A 19946-nucleotide genomic window follows, 5' to 3' on the forward strand; every position below is an offset into this window, starting at 1 on the left:
CAGTCGATAACAAGGAGAGAAAGTTGAATGAGAAAAATGGCAGGTAGGTATGAGCATAGTGAGATAGATCGGTGTAGATGGAAGGTGAACATGCTGTTCTTAGTAAAGATGAACAAAAGCATCTTTGAATGTTTTTGTAGGAAATGAGGATAGTAAAGTGGATTGGTCTAGATTTGGAAAACCATTGTAGGGGATTTGAGTTTTATTCTGTTGGTGCTGGGAGCCATTGCTTTATAATCCTTAGAAAGGCTGACTGCAGTGGAGAAGATGTAGTCAGGTATTTAGGATGAGTGCCATTTTCAGTGCCTTGTTGCTGCTTGCTCATCTTTAGTTCTCATGCTGTCTTGTCTTGATGTTTAACTTAAAAGTTGTTGGAAGGTACTCAACCCATTATGTTCTTTTGGGATGGTGGTGACAGGAGTGAGAAGAGACTGTGAACCAGGTATAAAAACTGTTAATGGATATGATACGGGGATAGTGACCTAAATATAAATAGTGTAATCCCAGAAGAGACAGAGACTGTTGGGGATAGCATATGGAAAAGGGGTTATTAGAGAGTCAGAAAAACAGCAACCGTGGGATATGAAGGACTCTGGAAATTGAATGGCTTCTACTTTGAAAGGGATGGAAGAGAAATGATGTTGGGGGAGAGTAAGGCTTAAAAGTGTTGTTTTGACAAGTTTGTCCATGTTAAGTATCAGCTATTCTGCTTAAGTTGTTAGGTAGACTGTAAGTACTTTGAGGGCAAGTACCCCCCCCATCCTGTTTCTGTTGTATTTTTTAGTGATATTCTTCTACTGTTACTAAGTAAGTGAATAGATGAACTAGGACCTGTTCATTTATCTTTGTGTCTCCTGCTCTTTGCGTGTGGTTGGCACTCAGTTGTCTGTTGAAATGAATCTTTGAGAATACTACCAGCAGTCAAAATGGAAACCACCATGGTTCGTAGCCAAAAATAGCTGAGATCTATTTTTTTCTCTCTCTCTCTCTGTTGGGTAATACCTCTCCCTACTCAAGTTAATTACTAAATCTAACCACCATTTAGAAGCACAGGTGATTATCGGGCTATATGCCTCTGTTTTTTTGAGATTGAAGTCTGTCAGTCGGCTTAGAACCAGATGATGTAATCTTGAGAAACCGTGGTTCTTTTTTCTATCATACTCAAGAGAACAAAAGACTAGTTGCTGTGTTGTCATGCTTTGTGTATGTTTTCCTGATTAATTCTGTCAGTGTGCCTGTTACTAAGTTTAACCATGATACTAATGCTATAATAATTGCTTTTAATGTATATCTTAACCATTGGGAATAGGATACTTCACAAATAATAAGTCATAGTGGTGTTTTTCTGTGGTGTACTGTCATTTTTCTGTCTGCATTCCTTTCCAACCAGTAAGTAAAAAGCTATCATTTTTCATAGTAGTATTTTGTACTGATTGAGAAATCATGATTTTTCTAAGTCATACTATTTTAAGAGCACTTTAAAAGCGTATTTGAACTAAGAATGCCTTTAAAAAAATGTCAAATTTCATGTGATTTTAAAAATAGTATTTGCTTCAACATGTAGCAAATTATCTTTATGTATGAAATTGTGAAAGTTTATTGTCCTAACACCTGTTCTGTGTTCCTTCTTTAAACTTTGTAACTTTTTTGTAGTGCTATTTATTGTATTCTACTTTGTATTGAGGTCATTTGAATGCTAATATTAGGCTCCCCCTTCTCCCCTCTCCCTCAGAGATTGTAAAGTGGCTGAAAGTGTCTTGTATTCCTCATAGTGCCTAGCACCCTGCTTTGCCTGCTGGAAGCAAACATAAATACATGAATTGTCAGTCTGGGGAAATATTTTGTATACTTTTGAATGGGTGGTTGATGTCTGATAATAGGACCTCATTTCTTTAAGAGCTTCATTTTGGACACTTGAAGCAAAGAGTAAGAATGGGGAATATTTCCACTAAGAATGAATTTGATTTTGAAATTGAGAATAGTGTGTTTTTTGTGAAATGCTGTAAGTTACATTACTGTGTATATTAGAAAGTTACTTAATGAAGAATCTTCTGGCAGCAGTGGAGAAAATGTTTTCCCTACAGTGGCTATCTTACTGTTTTTTTTAAGGATACTGGTATGATTTTTCTGATCACTATTGCCATCTTAATTCTTAAAGTTAATTAGAAATAATGAGAATAACAAAGTCTACTGTATGAAAAGGACAGTGAATTTTATGTCATTCAGGAATCTCATCATTAGTTAATTCTTGGAAAGTTTAAAATATCTACAAAACTTTAAATTAATTATCTTGGCCTTAGTAGAAGCTTGTTTGAGATACAGAAACCTTAAGATTGCTTATGTATTCTGAGAGTAACATCTGTTAACCAAATTTATATTAATTGTACAAATAATTGGAGTTTGGCTGCATTAAGAATTCCTCAAAGTACGAGATAAAAGAGTTCCTTCCAGTTATTCAGAAATTTCTGTCCTTTACAGGAAAAGAAAGCAAGCGTCCCTGTTCCTGACCTGCCCCTATTTATTATATATGACCTCTGTAAAAATAGCAAAACATTGCAATGTTTCTTTTTAACCTTTTAGATCAGGAATTCTCAGGGTGAGGGAAAGAGCCATGAAGCTTTTTTTCCAAACAGTTGTGTCAGCTGTCCTCTATACCTTATGACTTGACTCCCATTGTGATTCACTTTCTGTAGTAAGCCACTTTCATTGATAGGTTTGTGTCATATCGCTGTGGTGTGATAAAGTGGAAGAATTTTGAAATCTTCAAGCATTATTTAATGGCATTTCCTTGGGAGAATAAAATTTATATAACTGGCAAAATTTATAAAGTGACAAACCCCCAGACCACATGTGATTAATGCAGGACTGAAAAAAGTATGTTTTAGGTGGAAATTTAAATGCTATTTTTATTTTTTTTAACTTTTTTTATATGTGTAAGAATGTTTTTGTAACATTATTTATAATGGTAAACTAAAAGCAACTTATCCATCGTTAATAAAGTGATTGAAGAAATTATGGCATTAAGTGCTGTTTTTGTAGGTAATAGTAAATGTTGCATGTTTTTATATTGCGCTGTCTTTAACAGATGAAACAGGCAACATGTTTTGGAATTTAGAGCCAGAAAGATAGCAGGCATCCAGTGGCTGTCAATCATCTTAAAATAGAAGTCCTAATTTTAAAAATCATACAAAACTATTATAAATCATATTTAATCAGGGGAATGAAGTCTTTTTGGCACGGGTACTAAGTAAGGCATTTCAGTGGAACATGATGTCATTGATCTAATCAACCATAGTCACATCACAGGTAAAGAGGTGCTACAGACTAGATAGGTTAGGTGACTTGGACAAAGTCCCTAGTTAGTGACTTCCTGGGCAGTTGTCTGCAGAGAGGTTGAGTATCCCTAATCCAAAAATCCAAAATCTGAAACTTTTTTTTGTTTTGTTTTGTTTTTGAGATGGGAGGGTCTCACTCTGTCACCGTAGCTGGAGTGTAGTGGCATGATCTTGGCTCACTGCAGCTTCCACCTCCTGGGCTTAAGTGATCCTCCCACCTCAGCCTGCTGAGTAGCTGGGACTACAGGCACGCACCATCACGCTCAGCTAATTGTTTGTATTTTTGGTGGAGACAAGGTTTCGCCATGTTGTCCAGGCTGGTCTCAAATTCCTGAGCTCAAGTCATCTTCCCACCTCAGCCTCCCAGAGTGCTGGGATTACAGGCATTGAGCCACCACACCTGGCCAAAATCCGAAACTTTTTGAGTGCTGAGATGATGCTTTAAGGAAATGCTCATTGGAGCGTCTCAGATTTTGGATTTTCGGATTAAGGATGCTCACCTGGTAAGTATTATATTCAAAAATCTGAAAAAAACAAAAATCTGAAAAAGTCAAAAATCTGAAACACGAGTGGCCTCCAAGCATTTTGGATAAGTGATACTCAACCTTAGATGATTTTGATTATCTTAGCTTCTGGGTGAATGTTAAAATACTATAGATTTATAGAATGATATACCTTTGAGTTATTGTACTTCTGTGATACTTTTAAATGTCCTGGTATAATTAGGATGTGCTCCACGTTATTATGTCTCATTTTATGTTTTTAATACATGATAAGTATTTTTTCGATGGACAGTAATGCCAAGTATAAATTTCTGTACTTTGGGAATTTGTCTATATTTGGACCTAATGTTGTCCTGAATTTGGAGACTTGTTTACCAAGTAAGTTCTCAATTTTCAATATTCCATATCATCATTGATTATGTGACTCTGTTTCAGTTTCAGTGAACTTTAGAATTAAAGTTCTTAATTTGTTTTAGCTGATGATTTCTTTGTTTTACCTAGACGTTTAATTAGGATTGGCTGGCTGGATTTTGCCCCAGGCATTGAAATTTAGAGTGTGAAAAATTTTAATTAATGATTAAAAACAATTATGTGCGTTGTGGGGTATGGGAGTACTGTGCACATTATGTCCTTTAGCTCTTCAGCTAGCCCAAGAGCTGCTGTATCTTTGCCCAGTATCAGCTTCCTTGTCAGTCCACGGAGATCCTTGAGAATGAAAACTCAAGGGCAAAGTTTGGGAGCCTGTAGCTCCTGGTCATGCCCATGCCTGCTGTTCTCTCCTGTTGTCTTCCTTTCCAACTCCTTTTGTTTCTCTTTATCAGTAATTTGACTGACTTGAGGATGTGTATATTGCAGCTTGGACATTAATTTATCATTAAGCAGGTTTTATTATACAGTTGAAAATAGGCCAGACACGGTGACTCATGCGTATAATCCCAACACTTCGGGAGGCCAACGTGGAAGGATCATTTTGAGGCCGGGACTTCGAGACCAGCTTGAGTAAAACAGACCCCTTACCTACATACACACACGCAAGCACGCACACATGCACGCGCGCGTGCGCCCCAGAAGTGCTGGTGTGTGCTGCTGAAGTCCTAGCTACTTGGGAGGCTGAGGTGGGAGCATAACTTGTGCTCAGGAGCTTGAGGCTGCAGTGAGCTATAATTGTGTCACTGTACTCCAGTCTGGGTGAAAGAGTGACACCCTGTTTCTTAAAAAAAGAAAAAGTTTCCTTTTGACAGTAATTCCACTTTAATCTTTGCTAAGGATTTAATTTTTAAAAATGCAAGAAAAACTATATCCACAGAAACAAAGAATAGGCAAATTTGAATTGTTGCAGAGTGGTTCATAAGGTTGATACACTCAAATTGTTTAACAATTCTTTCATTGTTTGGAATTTAAATTGCTTTTATGAATAAAGCTTGTGGCATCATAGCTTATGTTTATGATAAAATCACAAAACAGGACCCAATTTTCAAATAATATTTCAAATTTTTAAAAATTAGTATATAATAAAATTGGCCTTTATTTTCATATATCTCTGTGAATTTCAGCACACATATAGATTCATGTAACCACTGTCACAGTTGATATAGAACAGTCGATTGACCCCAGTAAACTCCCTGTTACCCTTTATAATTCTCTTAATCCCTAGTTCCTGACAACCACTGATTTGCTGTCTAACACTATAGTTTTTGATTTTTTTTTTTTCAAGAGTGTCATATAATTGGAATTATAGTTTGAAATCTTTTGAGACTGGTTTCTTTCATTCAGCATAATTATTTTGAGATTGATCCAAACTATTGTATCAATAATTTGTTCCCTTTTATGGCTGATATTCTGTTGTATGAATGTACCACAGTTTTGCTTATTCATTTACCTATAAACTTGTTGAAAGACGTTTTGTGATTGCAAGTAGAGCTCGTATGAACATTTGTGTGTGGTTTTTGTGTGAATGTAAGTTTTCATTTCTCTAGTAAATATATAGAAGTAGGGTTGCTGGGTCATGTGATGTTACTTAACTTCCTAAGACCTGCCAACTGTTTTCCGGTAAGGCTGTACCATTTTGTGTATGGTAGTTCTAGTTGTTGCAAATCTTCGTCGGCACTCGATACTGTCAGCATATTTTATTTTAGCCATTCTGATGGGTATGTAGTGGTATCTCATGGTTTTAATTAGCTTTTCCCTAATGACTTCATGTGGTTGAACATCTATTCATGAACAAAATTGCCATCTGTATATCCCCTTTTGTGAAGTGTCTGTTCAAGTCTTTTGCCCTTTTTTAATTTATTTGCTGTCATTGCTAAGTTGTAAGAGTTTTTGGGTTTTTTTTAATGTGTTCTGGATACAAGTCATTTGGTTTTTCTCCTAGTGTTTAGCTTCTCTTTGTTACTGTGTCTGCAGAACAAAAGTTTTTAGTTTCAGTAGAGTCCAGTTTAGCGTTTTTTCTTTTATAAATTATGCTTTTGGTATCATTTGCTTAAAATTATCAGATGACATCATCTTCTTACATTTTATTGTAATACAACCTTTTTCTTTGGACTACTATGGTGCATTGGAAATGATATGCTACAGCTAGGTATTTTCTCCTAAACCAAAAGTTAATGTTAAATGTTAATCAGTGGCATTAAAAACTCAGGACTCTTCTCACTCACAAGTGGGAGTTGAACATTGAGAACACGTGGACACAGAGAGGAAAACAACACACACCAGGACCTGTTGGGGGCTGGGAGGTGAGGGGAGGAAACTTAGAGGATGAGTCAATAGGTGCAGCAAACCACCATGGCACACATAAACCTGTGTAACAAACCTGCACATTCTGCACATGGATCCTGTGTGTGTTTTTTTGTTTGTTTTTTAGAAGAAAAAAGCAGGACTCAGAATTGCGTAAGTGCTATTATTACAACAATATAAAAACATGTTCATGTTGAAGAAGTTCTGCAAAGGGAAGAAACAGAAATGGCTAGTGTGGGAGCCAGTGGTTTCCTAGTCCTGGATGGTGTATCAGAATCACCTGGGTAGATACTTTAAAATTAGGGTTGTCTTTTGATCTTGGGTGGCCCCCCAAGTGTTTCTTCTTCTTTCTTCTTTCTTTCTTCCTCCTCCTTCCTCTCCCCCTTTTTTTAAAAATATAAACTTTATAATATATATATAAATATATATAAAAATATAAAGTTTATTTTTATAAAAAATATAAACTTTGGTTTTTAGAGCAATTTTAGATTTACACCAAAATTGAGTGGAGAAACTGGACACAGTGTAATCCCAGCACCTTGGGAGACCAAGGCGGGTGGATCACTTGAAGTCAGGAGTTCAGGACCAGCCTGGCTAACAAGGTGAAACTGTGTCTCTGCTAAAAATACAAAAATTAACCAGGTGTGGTGGCGCATATCTGTAATCCCATCTACTAGTGAGGCTGAGCCAGGAGAATGGCTTGAACCTGGGAAGCAGAGAGTGCAGTGAGCCGAGATTGCGCCACTGGACTCCAGCCTGGGCAACAGAGCGAGACTCCGCCTGGAAAAAAAAAAAAAATGGTGATGGACGGGAGATACTAAGATTTCCCATATACACCCCTACCCCAACATATGCACAGCCTCCCCCCATTGTGCACATCCCACATTTATTACAGTTGATGAACCTACGTTGACAGGTCATCATTCACTCCATAAAGTCCATAGTTTTAGATGAGGGCTGACTTTTGTAATGAACTCAGTCTATGCGATTGGACATACATTCACTAGTATAGTATTATACAGAATAGTTTCACTGCCCTGCGAATCCTGTGCTCTGCCTACTTATATACCTATTTTTTTTTTTGCTGTCTCCTTAGTTTTGCCTTTTCCAGAATGTCATATAGTTGGATTATACAGTATACACCCTTTTCAGGTTAGCTTCCTTAACTTTGTAATAGCATTTAAGTTACCTCTATGTCTCTTCATGGCTTAATAGCTCATTTCTTTTTAGTGCTGAGTAATATTCCATTTTCTAAATACAGTAAAATTTATTAATCCATTCATCTGCAGAGGAACGTCTTGGTTTCTTCCAAGTTTTGGCAATTATGAATAAAGTTGCTTTAAACACTTATGTGTGGGTTTTTGTGTGGACATAAGTTTTCACCTCATTTAAGCAAATACTTAGGAGTGTGATTGCCAGATTATATGATAAGAGGATGTCTAGTTTTGTTAGAAACTGCCAAACTGCCTTCCACAGTGACTGTACCATTTTACATTCCCACTGGCAGTGCATGAGATATTCTGCTGCTGTACGTCCTTGCTAGCATTTGGTGTTGTCAGTGTTTTGGCCATTCTCAAAGGTATGTAATGGTATCAGATTGATGTTTTAATTTGCAGTATCCTAGTGACATACGATCTTCTCAAATGCTTACTTGCCATCTGTATATCTTCTTTGGTTTTAAAAAATGAGTTACTTTCTAAGTTTTAAGAATTCTTTATATATTTTGGATAATAGTTCTTTATTAGATTTGTCTTTTGCAAATACTTTCTCCCAGTCTGTGGCTTGTTTTCTCATTCTCTTCTCTGAAGTCTTACTTATTTTTAGAGATAGGGTCTTGCTGTGTTGCCCAGGCTTGCCTCAAACTCCTGGGATCAAACAATCCTACCCCCTCAGCCTCGTGAGTAACTGAGACCACAGATGCACTACGGCATCATACTTAAATCTGTTTGTAAAAGCTCTTGGGTGACTCTAATTTTCTGACTGATTTGTGATACGCTGTTTTGAGCTTTCTCTTTCTTCCTTTGCAAAGCTAGTGCCAGGCACAGCCATCACTTCTCCATCACTCATACTTCATTTCATCTTTTTTGTCACAGCTGGTCCCATCCTGCTCTCAATTTCTCTAGTGTTGCTACTTGTTCTTCCATGTCTCTCCCTTCAAATTTCAGCTCTTTATCTGTGTGATTTCATTATAGGTTTTCTTTAATTATCTGTTCATACTTTAATCCATAGGCCCTTTTGGTTCTGGTACCACCTGTATAGCAGGGTTCCCTCCCATTTGCCTTGCTGGTGCAGAAAGTAGGTAATTGTGTTAGGCCATGAGATTAACAAGGTTACCCTGGGAGGGGTATTTCCACCATATTTCCCATGCTTGCTTGCTTTTTCAATTTTGTATAAGATGTTAATAATTTGTAAAATAAAGATCTTTTTTTCACTTAATGTGTAGTTTATGTGCCAACTTAACCATCTTTTTAAAAGCTTATTTTAATCTTCATAATCTTCATCTCATTCCTACCATTTTGTTGTGTCTGTTTGAATAAATATCTGTTCACTTTCAACTAATTTTCTACAGAAATGTTAGAGGAAAAATTTTTTGTTCATAGTGTAATCTGAATAAGAAGACCTTGCAGTAGCATATCTAAGGTTCATTTTATTTCTTTTAGTCATGAGTTTGTGTGTGTGTGCGCATAATTGAAAAATAAACATAAAATTAGCTCTTAATTGCAGCTATTTTCTGCTAGTAAAATTCACTGTAATTGGTTGGTCAGGATAATTTTTTGAGGTATGATGCAAATAAGGCAGTTATTTATGACACAGTGTACTAGTAGATCACATTTTATTTTGCTGAAAGGCAGGTATAAATATAAATGACAAATACGTAAATACTTGATATATTTTATCATAAAATGTACAAATCAGTGATTTTAAAGAACATGCCTTATTTTATAACGTTAACTTTTTATTTAATTGGTCAGTTTTTCATTCATTCAACAAATATGCAGGCACATTTATGTGTTCCAAATTCAGGATGATTTTAATGTAGTTAACATTTAACTTAATTTTATAATGTAGCAGTACGTAGAAGTTCATGTAAGTCCTTTAAGAATAATTAATGGACTTGATAATCTGATGTTTCAAATACTTTTTTTTTTGTATGTAGTATAGATTGCTCTTGCATTGTCATGATTTTACTTTAATTGCTACTCTTCAGTAAAGGAATACAAAGCTTGGTGTAAAATTTTGAAAATAAGCACGTTTTCAACTTGCTGGGTTTTTGTGGGGGAGATTTGCATCTGACAAGTGCTAGATTTAATGAGTTGAAACAAGTGATACATTATTCATTTTGTATAAGTATTTCTGTTAACTAACGATATAGTTAAAATTTTCAGAATAATTTCTGGATGATGTAACTTGAAGTCATGGAGCTTAGTCTTGTGAACAAAAGATTAAATATATGATACAATTCTAAATTATGTGGTATAGGCCTAGTGATTTTTATACTGTACATTTAGTAGACTAGATGTATTGTCTCATCATTAAATCTAATAACCTCATTTTCCTCAATATGTAGGAAAAGATTCTGTTTTCTTAGTTTGAACTTATTCTTCCACAGTGTGTTGTGTGTATTTTCTTTGGCACTTTTAGCCACTTGTTCATATTAGATCTGATAACAGAATGGTGTTTTATTTTTGTGTATTTATAATTGTTTCAGAGGTGTCTTTATATCTCAACATACATTAAGTAGTTGATGTTTCTCGGAAAGCACCATAACTTCAGCTTTTTCCTAATCTGAAAAAGTGTAACCACTATTAGAAATTCTCTATGGTAAAGGATATTTGGAGATAAAATAGTTTTGTTTAGGCTAGAGTTATTGAGAGTTTTTTGAGCTGGATTATGGAAGGTTGGTTGGATTTGAATAACTGTAGAAGTTGGCAGTATAGTCCCAAAGTGGTACAGGAACTTAGAGACAAACACACGACGACTTTGTGATAAAACGAGAACCAGGGTCTGGATTCTGTTTCTGAGTGAAATGGTCTTTCTCCTGGGCAGCTAGCATAACAGGAAGGAGTAGTGGTCAATAACATTTTATCAGGATGGTACTAAGCTTGTGGACTGTGGAAAGGAATTCTTGAAGTCTTGAGTAGTCTTTATCAGGGTTGGATTAGAAAGACATTTCAGACTCAAGGGAACTTTATGTGCAAAAGCAGATATCCTGAAAGTGCTTACGTTGGAGGTGAATCATGGCATTGGAGGGCAGGGATATGAAATAAATGGTATTACATATACCAAGCACTATTCTAGGTGTGGGATATACACATGGAAAAGACAAATCCTGCCACCACGGAGACATTTACATTTTAGTGGAAGAAACAATAAACAAATTGTAATATTGTAGGTAATGATGAATACTATGACAGGAAACAAATTGTATAGTGAAGAAGTAGAGCTAGGGGTTCTTTGAAATAATTGGTTGGGAAAGACCTTTCCAGAGACGAAATGTGAGCAAAATAAAGTGAGTGGGACGAGCCATGTGAATTGAGGCAGAAGGAATGGCAGAGCACAGTTGCTGTATTTAGTAAAGAGGCCATTGTAGCTGAAGAGTGCTAAGTAGTTTATTATAGAGTGTTTACTGAGTACTAAGCACTGTTTTAAGTGTATTACTAGTGTTAATTCAATTCTTACAACAATCCTACAAGAAGAATGCTATTTCACATACAAGGAAACAGGCACAGCGATTAATTTATCCCAGGTCACCCAGTTTGTTAGGGAGCTGGGCTTGGAGCCCAGGTAATTGACTCAAAAATCAGTGTTCTTAACCATTATTCAAAGTTGGGGAAGGGAAGGTGTAGTAGGAAATTTAGCAGTAGCATGGAGCCAGTCTTACAGGCCCTTATAACTTACTATAAAAATAGAGGATTTTACTCTGACAATGATGTTAAGTCATTGGAGGGTTGAGAAATACCTAGGAAGTTGATTTGTGTTCTGGAGATCAGAAGAGAAGTCTGTACTATACATACACATTTGATACTCATCTGTGTATATAAGTTATAGCTTAAAATATTTCTACTAGCCTATAACATTTCTTTGATTTAAAATTAAGGATTCCACTTCATTATTTTATTAAACAGATATGTGCATGCCTATATATATGAGTGTGTGGATGTGTGTGTGCAAACTAATGAACTCTTCTGTTACTAGGTGCGAGAAGATGTACTAAATTCATTGAATAACAACTTTCTTCAAACGCTAAATCAAGCTTGGAATGATCATCAGACAGCTATGGTGATGATTAGAGACATACTAATGTACATGGTAAGTAGAGCTTTTTTAATGTTTTCTTCCTTTAAGCAGTTAAGCATTTGAAGGCTGGGCCTGTAATCCCTGTAATCCCAGCACTTTGGGAGGCCAAGGTAGGCAGATCATTTAAGGTCAGGAGATTGAGACCAGCCTGGCCAGCCTGGCAAAACCGTGTCTCTACTAAAAATACAAAAATTAGGTGTGGTGGTGGGCACCTGTAATCCCAGCTACTTGGGAGGCTGAGGCAGGAGAGTCGCTTGAACCAGGGAGGTGGAGGTTGCAGTGAGGTGAGATCGTGCCACTGCACTCCCACCTGGGCAACAGAGGAAAAAAAGGAAATTAAACATTTCAAAACACAATGACTTTCTAACTTATAGTACGTCTCAGTGTGGAAGGTGGTTTTTGTTTTTTAAATAGACAGTGCTTTCTTTGTAAGGGCCAGCCTAAGCCCATGTGAGTAAAAATCTTAATTGTTCATATAGTTAGTGAATGCTTAGAATGTGAAACTGAAAGGGAATGATTTAATTTTTTTCTTAGTATTTAGCACTTGTCAATGAAAAATATGGAAAAAACCGTATTAACATCTCTTCTTAAGAGTTGTTAAATGACAATACGAGAAACAAAAGCTGAATATTATTCTCTTACAAGTTTTTACATCCTTAATTCTTTTTTTTTTTTTTTTTTTTTGAGATAGAGCTCACTCTGTTACCCAGGCCAGAGGTGCAGTGGCGCTGTCTCTGCTCACTGCAAGCTCTGCCTGCCGGGTTCACACCATTCTCCTGCCTCCGTCTCCCGAGTAGCTGGGACTACAGGCACCCACCACCACGCCCAGCTAATTTTTTTTTGTATTTTTTAGTAGAGGACAGGGTTTCACCGTGTTAGCCAGGATGGTCTCGATCTCCTGATCTCGTGATCTCCCCACTTCAGCCTCCCAAAGTGCTGGGATTCAGGTGTGAGCCATCGCACCCAGCCCAAATCCTAAATTCTTACATCTTCAGTGAGAGAGGATATCATAATAATACAAGTATTTTTCCTGATAATCATACTCTCATAGCTGCCATCTATTTCTCTTAATAGTAAATTATTGCAGTGCACTATTGCAGCTAGTCTTGTTTAAGGATATTAGCTTCTCCACATGTATATTCCATTTTTCACCAGCTGTTGCTGTATTTTATTTTTATCAGTCAAGAAAAAAAATCCTGTTCAGCAAGACCACTTGGAAAACACTGACTTTGATCTAAGCTGTTTAATAACTTTCAGAGAGATTAAATTATCAGTTAAAAAAAAATTTGGTATTATAGAATGACTCTAGATTCATTAAGTTTAATTATTGTGTCACTCCAAAATTAGCAAGTAATGACTTGTTTTACTTCAGGGTTTATGTTTGTGTATTGGATATAATTATTTTTTCCCAAGGTTTTGCCTTTTTATATTTTTATTTCTAGTTTTTTTAGTTTTAATGTAGTGATGAGAGCTTGTCCTAGTTTCTTTTACTTGGTAGAATAAAGCAATGTTTGGAAAGAATTTCCAATGAGAACAAACAACTGTAAAGTTTTTTGTTCTGCCCTGTGATTTCAGTCAGGCCTTTTACCCCTGGTTTTGTAAGGGCTTAGTGGCAAAGGGGGTCAGGGAGAGGTCACTTCACTCTTAAGGGATTTGATAAAAGGTATAACAAATTATTTAGCTTTTCTGAGCATCATTTTTCTCATCCGGTTATAAATTAACCTTGTGTTATCATTTTGAAGTTAAATGAGAAGGTATGAGATAACATGTATCATAATATCTGGCATATAAATTTGAAATAAGTTAACTTGTTGCTGTTTTCGAAGTTCTAGATATGGTGAGTCTTTAAATTGCATCCTGACTATCTAACATTAAGATAAAAAACCACTTGTAATCTTACGGTTTATTCTGTTGACAAAATAAGTATTTTAAAATTTTATACACATGCATACTCTGATGTTATTTTTAAAGTCTGTTTTGTTTTAGTCCTCTGCCTCCCTTTTTTTCTTTTTTCTTCTTCCTCTTTTTTTCCTTTTTTTTTTCTTTTTTTTGCAGTGAAATCTCAAATCTTGAATTCTGGGTCTACACATGGTCAAGAAGTTAATTATTTCATGCCTCAGGTTCCTTGTCTATAAAATGAAAATAATATGGGATAGAGTAGCCATGAGGATTAAGCGGAACTATTCATATAAAGCACCTGTAGGGCTTGGCCCATAGTAACATGCTCATTAGAGATTAACTGGTATTATTCCTTCTCCCTTCATCTTTTCATCAAACCCATTTGGTTGTACCACAGTGCTGCATGAACTGAAAATTCATACAGGGTAGATTGATGCCACTGTTTGTCGCATCAAAGACCTATGGTCAACCCTTCACACTGCCCAGCAGTTTCACTCTTTTTCGTTAGTCAGCTTGCTCCAGCAGTTATTTCTCTTCAGACCTCCAGCTCTGCCTTGGGTTCTCTCCCTTGTAGTAAATGATATTGCCTTCTACTTCTCAGAGAAAAGAGCATCAGGTAGGAACTATGCTTATTTTTTGCCACTAAATCTAGAACTTTACTTGTATTTTCTCCCCTTTTATGTTTTTCTTTTTCCCTCTTTTAGTAGAGGGTGGTGTCCTCTTCTGTCAGAGGCCATGTCTCAGCCTGTGCTATGGGTCAGTCCCCTTCTATCTTGTCATGAACCTTAAGTATTTTAGGGTTCTGCCTTTCATATTGGATCTTAACCAACATTAAACATGTTCAAGCCACTCACTCAATCCTCAGAATATAATTCCATTAAATTCTCTGGTGAACCCCTGCGCTGTCTTTCTCATCTGTCATTCATAGCTAAATGTGTCATAAGAAATGTTGACATTTGTCATCTTCCTTTTCTCATCTTTCATACACTTTGAATACATTATAGTTAAGCTTCTACCTCAACTATCATGTTTGGTTTTGCCCTTACTAGTATCACCATGGTATCTGTGCATCTCAGAATACAAAGAGACTGCTAATGCCCGTTCTCCTTGATTTTTTTTTTTTTAAAGCAGCATTTGCCATAGTTGGTCATTCCTTCCTTCTTCTAACATGTTTCCTTGATTTCTGTAACAAAGAACTCTCTTTGTATGCCTCTTACCTGCCTTTTTACTGTTTCTTAGCCTCTCCTCCTCCAACTACTACTAACTGCCCCCACCATCCCCCCTTAAATAGAGGCATTCTTGGGATTTAGTCCTAGATGTTCTTCTCATGGTACGCGCGCTCTTTACCTTCGGGAGCTTCATGTGCTTCTGTGCGGATGATTCCCAAATTATGTTTCTAGCTTCATTTTCTGAGATTCAGATTCATATATTCATTTGTCTAGTTAATGGAGCCTTCATTCTCTGAAGTACTTCAAACTTGGCACATCCAAATGAGCTCATAATCACTATCATTCAGTTGTTCATACTGAAACCTGAGAATTATTCTTTTTTTTATTATTATTTTTTGAGACAGAGTCTTGCTCTTTCGCCCAGGTTGGAGTGCAGTGCCGCTGTCTCGGCTCACTGCAAGCTTTGCCTCCCGGGTTCACGCCATTCTCCTGCCTCAGCCTCCCAAAGTGCTGGGATTACAGGCGTGAGCCACTGCGCCTGGCCATATTCTTGTAAGTTCCGCCTTTCTCCCTACATTATCTGTTGCTAGACTCTGCAGTTTTCTCTTTATTGTCTATTATTCAACATCAAACCACCTTCATTTCTTTCTTGAAATATTCAGTGTTGCTAGTCTTACAGTGTTCACTGGGCTCTTCTCTGTTTTCCATATTGCTCCCAGGATTACTATTTTAAAGCCTAATCTGATCATGTTACTGCCCTGTTGAAATCCTTACCTCTCATCTTGGAATTCTTTTACATGTTTTCTGTCTGGAAATGTTTCTAGAATTTTTTTTTTTTCCTTAATGTCACTTGCTCTACTTACTCTTTATGTCTTACCTTATATTTCTGGTAAGCTTTCCCTGACCCACGTACTCCCCGCTGGCTGCAGTTGCTCTCATTCTACCTAGTACTGTTCCTTTGCAACATTTATCACAGTCATTAACGACCCAACTGTTCAGTGTGTAGTTTGCCCACTAGACTGTATGAGGATGGAAACAATGTTTGTGTCACTATTACGTCTTTAATACCTACCACAGCTCCTTGTACAAACTAGGCACTTACATATGTGTTTAATGAATTGGTGCAGATGTTATATAGTATGTTGTTTTTTTAATAAACTACACTTTTTAAAAATGCTTATTAAAAATAGCTATTTTAGGCCAGGCACAGTGGCTCACACCTGTAATCCCAGCACTTGGGTAGGCCTAGGTGGGTGGGTTACTTGAGGCCAGGAGTTTGAGACCAGCCTGTCCAATGTGGTGAAACCTCGTCTCTACTAAAAACACAAAAAATTTGCCAGGTATGGTGGTGCATGCCTATGATCCCAGCTACTCGGAGGCTGAGGCAGGAGAATCGCTTGAACCTGGGAGGCAGAGGTTGCAAGAAGCCAAGATCATGCCACTGCACTCCAGCCTGGGTGACAGAGTAAGACTCTGTTGCAAAAAAAAAAGGGCTATTTTAGATTCAAAAAGAAAGTATTGATACCTTCATGTTCTACAAGATAAATTTTTAAAATTTTTCATATCCTTCATTTACTTATATTGCCTTTTTATGTTTAGTGTTCTAGGGTTAATTAAAATGTACTTAAAAGTACATTTTTATGTTTTTTTTTTTTTTTTGAGACAGGGTCTTGCTGTGTCACCCAGGCTAGAGTCCAGTGGCACAATCTCAGCTCACTGCAACCTCCGCCTCCTGGGTTGAAGCGATCCTCCTGCCTCAGCCTCCTGAGTAATTGGGACTACAGGTGCGCACCAGCACACCTGGCCAATTTTTGTATTTTGGGTAGAGATGGGGTTTCGCCATATTGGCCAGGCTGGTCTCGAACTCCTGGGCTCAAGTGATCCACCTGCCTTGGCCTCCCAAAGTGTTAGGATTACAGGCATGAGCCACTGTGCCCAACCAAAAGTACATTTTAAAATTAAGGTAAAATTTAATATACGTTAAAATGAATTAAACTGTACAAAATGATTTTTGACAAACATATGCACCTAACCAATACCTCATTTAAGATAAAATATGTTTTTAATTTTTCAAAAATCAAAGTTTTCTGTGAACATCTCCACTTTTTTTTTCTTTTTTTTCTTCGTAAGACTTTACCCTCAACCTAGGCTCTTAGGTCGTATTACCAAGTATGCAGGTTTCTTGTGGTTACTGGCTCTAACTATTGGGATTTTAGATCTTAGGCCCAGAGCAGAAGGAGAGAAGAAACTCTGTTGTCTGCCCACCCACTACCTACTCAGCTAGCTTTTTTTTTTTTTTTTTTTTTTTTTTGAGATGGAGTCTCACTCTGTCACCCAGGCTGCAGTGCAGCAGTGGCACGATGATCTCGGCTCACTACAAGCTCCACCTTCCAGGTTCACGCCATTCTCCTGCCTCAGCCTCCCAAATAGCTGGGACTACAGGCACCCGCCACCACACCTGGCTAATTTTTTGTATTTTTAGTAGAGATGGGGTTTAACCGTGTTAGCTAGGGTGATCTCCGTCTTATGACCTTGTGATCCACCTGCCTCAGCCTTCCAAAGTGCCGGGATTACAGGTGTGAGCCACCGCACCCGGCTTAGCCGACTTTTACTCTAACAAGGAGGTGTCTGTGTCTAAAATGTTATGCATGATACTATGGGACACACTCCCTCTTGAGAATGTAAATAAAGTCACAGGTTACATGGTGGAGATATGCATTGTTCAAAATTTGCCCCACATAACTTTGTTGTTTGGCAGGTTTGGTGTTGCAGAAAGTCAGGTCTACATGTCTCTTGATGGAACATGTGGCCTCTAGTTTCTGCCACTCCACCCCTTCCTAATGTTTGAGACTTGCATTACCTGTTTGGCTCCTGAGTTGTAATCCCTGCTTTACTTATATTTGTTAATTTGATTCATTCTTTTTTTTTTTTTTTTCCTTTTATTTTTGAGACGAAGTCTCGGAGAGCAGTGACTGGATCTCGGCTCACTGCAAGCTCTGCCTCCCAGATTCATGCCATTCTCCTGCCTCAGCCTCCCAAGTAGCTGGGACTACACGTGCCCGCCACCACGCCCAGCTAATTTTTTTTTTTTTTTTGTATTTTTAGTAGAGACGGGGTTTCACTGTGTTAGCCAGGATGGTCTCAATCTCCTGACCTCGTGATCTGCCTGCCTCAGCCTCCCAAAGTGCTGGGATTACAGGCGTGAGCCACCGCGCCCGGCCGATTCATTCTTTTATTAAAGAAGTAACTCCGTGTTTAGCTTATAATATTAAAGAAGTAACTCCGTGTTTAGCTTATAAGATAGTTTGGGACTGGTTAATATGTTTCACGTTCATTTTAATTATTCAAATGATTAATGATTGGGAAAAGATTTGATGTTACAGAAAGTTTGTTATATACATTATGTTACAGCCTGAATTATTGATACAGTCCATAAGTATTTATTAATATTTGGTTCATTTTTCTCTTTCAAGCTATGAAAATGAATATAATATTAAGGGAAAATTATAGATAGTATCCCATAGGCTACTCACGCAATTACAATTAATGTCAAAGGGAACAAAATCATTTTCTCTCTTGATCTTCTGTTAAGAAGGCTAATAGAAGAATTGCTACACAAAACTTTATGGAGAATTTCAAAGGTATTTTTGTGTTTCTTCTTGAATTTGTCTATATTTCCAATCATTTTCACAAACAGCAAAGGTAGAGTAGTATTGCAAATTATTCTGAATGGAGATTAGAGGGAATAAATTCAAAGGAATGGGGAGAGAGTAACCCAAGAAAGGAGGGTCACTGCTTCTTTGAGCTATTTGGAAAGTCTTCAAGGATGGGTAAAGAGATGAAGTGGAGTATAACAATAACTTTATGAAAAGGAGAGAAGCTGAGGAACTCTCTTTTGGTATTCTGGTCTCCTTAGTGAGGTAGAAGGTAGGACCATCAGTTTAGGGTGACAGAAGCATGTGAGTTGTTGAGCCCTTAAGGAGTGTGGTAGGCTGCCCCCCAGCCCCCTAATCCAAAATATGTCCATGACTAATCTTTGAAACCTGGGCATGTTAGCTTTATATGGCAAAAGGAACTTTGCACATGTGATTATGTTACGGATTTTTACATGAGATTATCCCAGGCTGTTCCCCTGGGCCTGATGTAATCATACTGGTTCTTACCAGAGAGATGAAGGAGTCAGTCAGAGAAAAAGGGTGATGTGATTGTGGAAACAGAGACTGGAGTGATGCACATTGAAACTGGAGGAGGGGGCACCAGCCAAAGAAGACAGATGACCACTAGAAAAGCAAGGAAATGGATGCTCTCTGAGAGCCTCCAGAAGGAGCCAGCGCTGCCAACATCTTTGCTTTAGCCCACTGAAACTGATTTCAGTTTTCTAAATTCTAGAATATAAGAGAATAGATAAACCACAAATTCGTGGTAATTTTTACAGCAACAATAAAAAACTAATACAAGGGAAAAAATGGAATGCTCACTGTGCTGTGATCAACTAAGTGTAAATAAATGGATTATCTATAGTTGTGAGGGGCTGATATAGGTGAGTTGGCACAAATTTTGTATAGTGGAGCCAGTTAGAGTTTGTACTTTTTCCAGGGTACTTCGCAGTCTCAGAGAAGAGTGTTCAAATAAGGAAAACTCACTGATAGAATTTTCCCTCTTGGGTGTCGGGGAGAATTCTAAGATAGCGTTTTTGAAATGGTTGCTGTGGGTCCTTGCTGTTAAAGGAAGGACGTGAATCTCGTATGGTCCAGGAAATAGAAGTATTACATATTTGGGATCAGTAGACCTGGAGATCTAGTGAGAATGAGAAGCAGGATCATTCAAGTGTAACAGTAGGAGAGGTGGGAAGAAAAAGATGATCTTCAATGCCAGAGTTATTTGATGTCTTCTAATGATCAAGCCAAAAAAGCTAGAACCTCTAATGAGGTTCAAGGTTTGCTTATGTCAATGTGTGGCTGAAGGGAATCTTGATAAAATGGAAGATTAAAATTTAGGCATCTGTAAGG

The 19946-nt window shown here is 37.4% G+C and overlaps 1 protein-coding gene across 5 annotated transcripts in view; it reads left to right on the plus strand.

Annotated features, from left to right (window-relative positions):
- The window catches only part of CUL3 (cullin 3), a 116203-nt gene that overhangs the window by 39771 nt on the left and 56486 nt on the right, over positions 1-19946 (plus strand). For all 5 annotated transcript variants that reach the window (XM_033230045.1, XM_033230047.1, XM_033230049.1 and 2 more), the window contains one exon: positions 11768-11881. In XM_033230045.1, the coding sequence (XP_033085936.1) occupies positions 11768-11881 (114 nt within the window). The remainder of the gene's footprint in view (positions 1-11767; positions 11882-19946) is intronic.

This window comes from Trachypithecus francoisi, unplaced genomic scaffold (assembly GCF_009764315.1).
Source record: "Trachypithecus francoisi isolate TF-2019V2 unplaced genomic scaffold, Tfra_2.0 Lachesis_group13, whole genome shotgun sequence".
Classification (NCBI taxonomy): Eukaryota; Metazoa; Chordata; class Mammalia; order Primates; family Cercopithecidae; genus Trachypithecus; species Trachypithecus francoisi.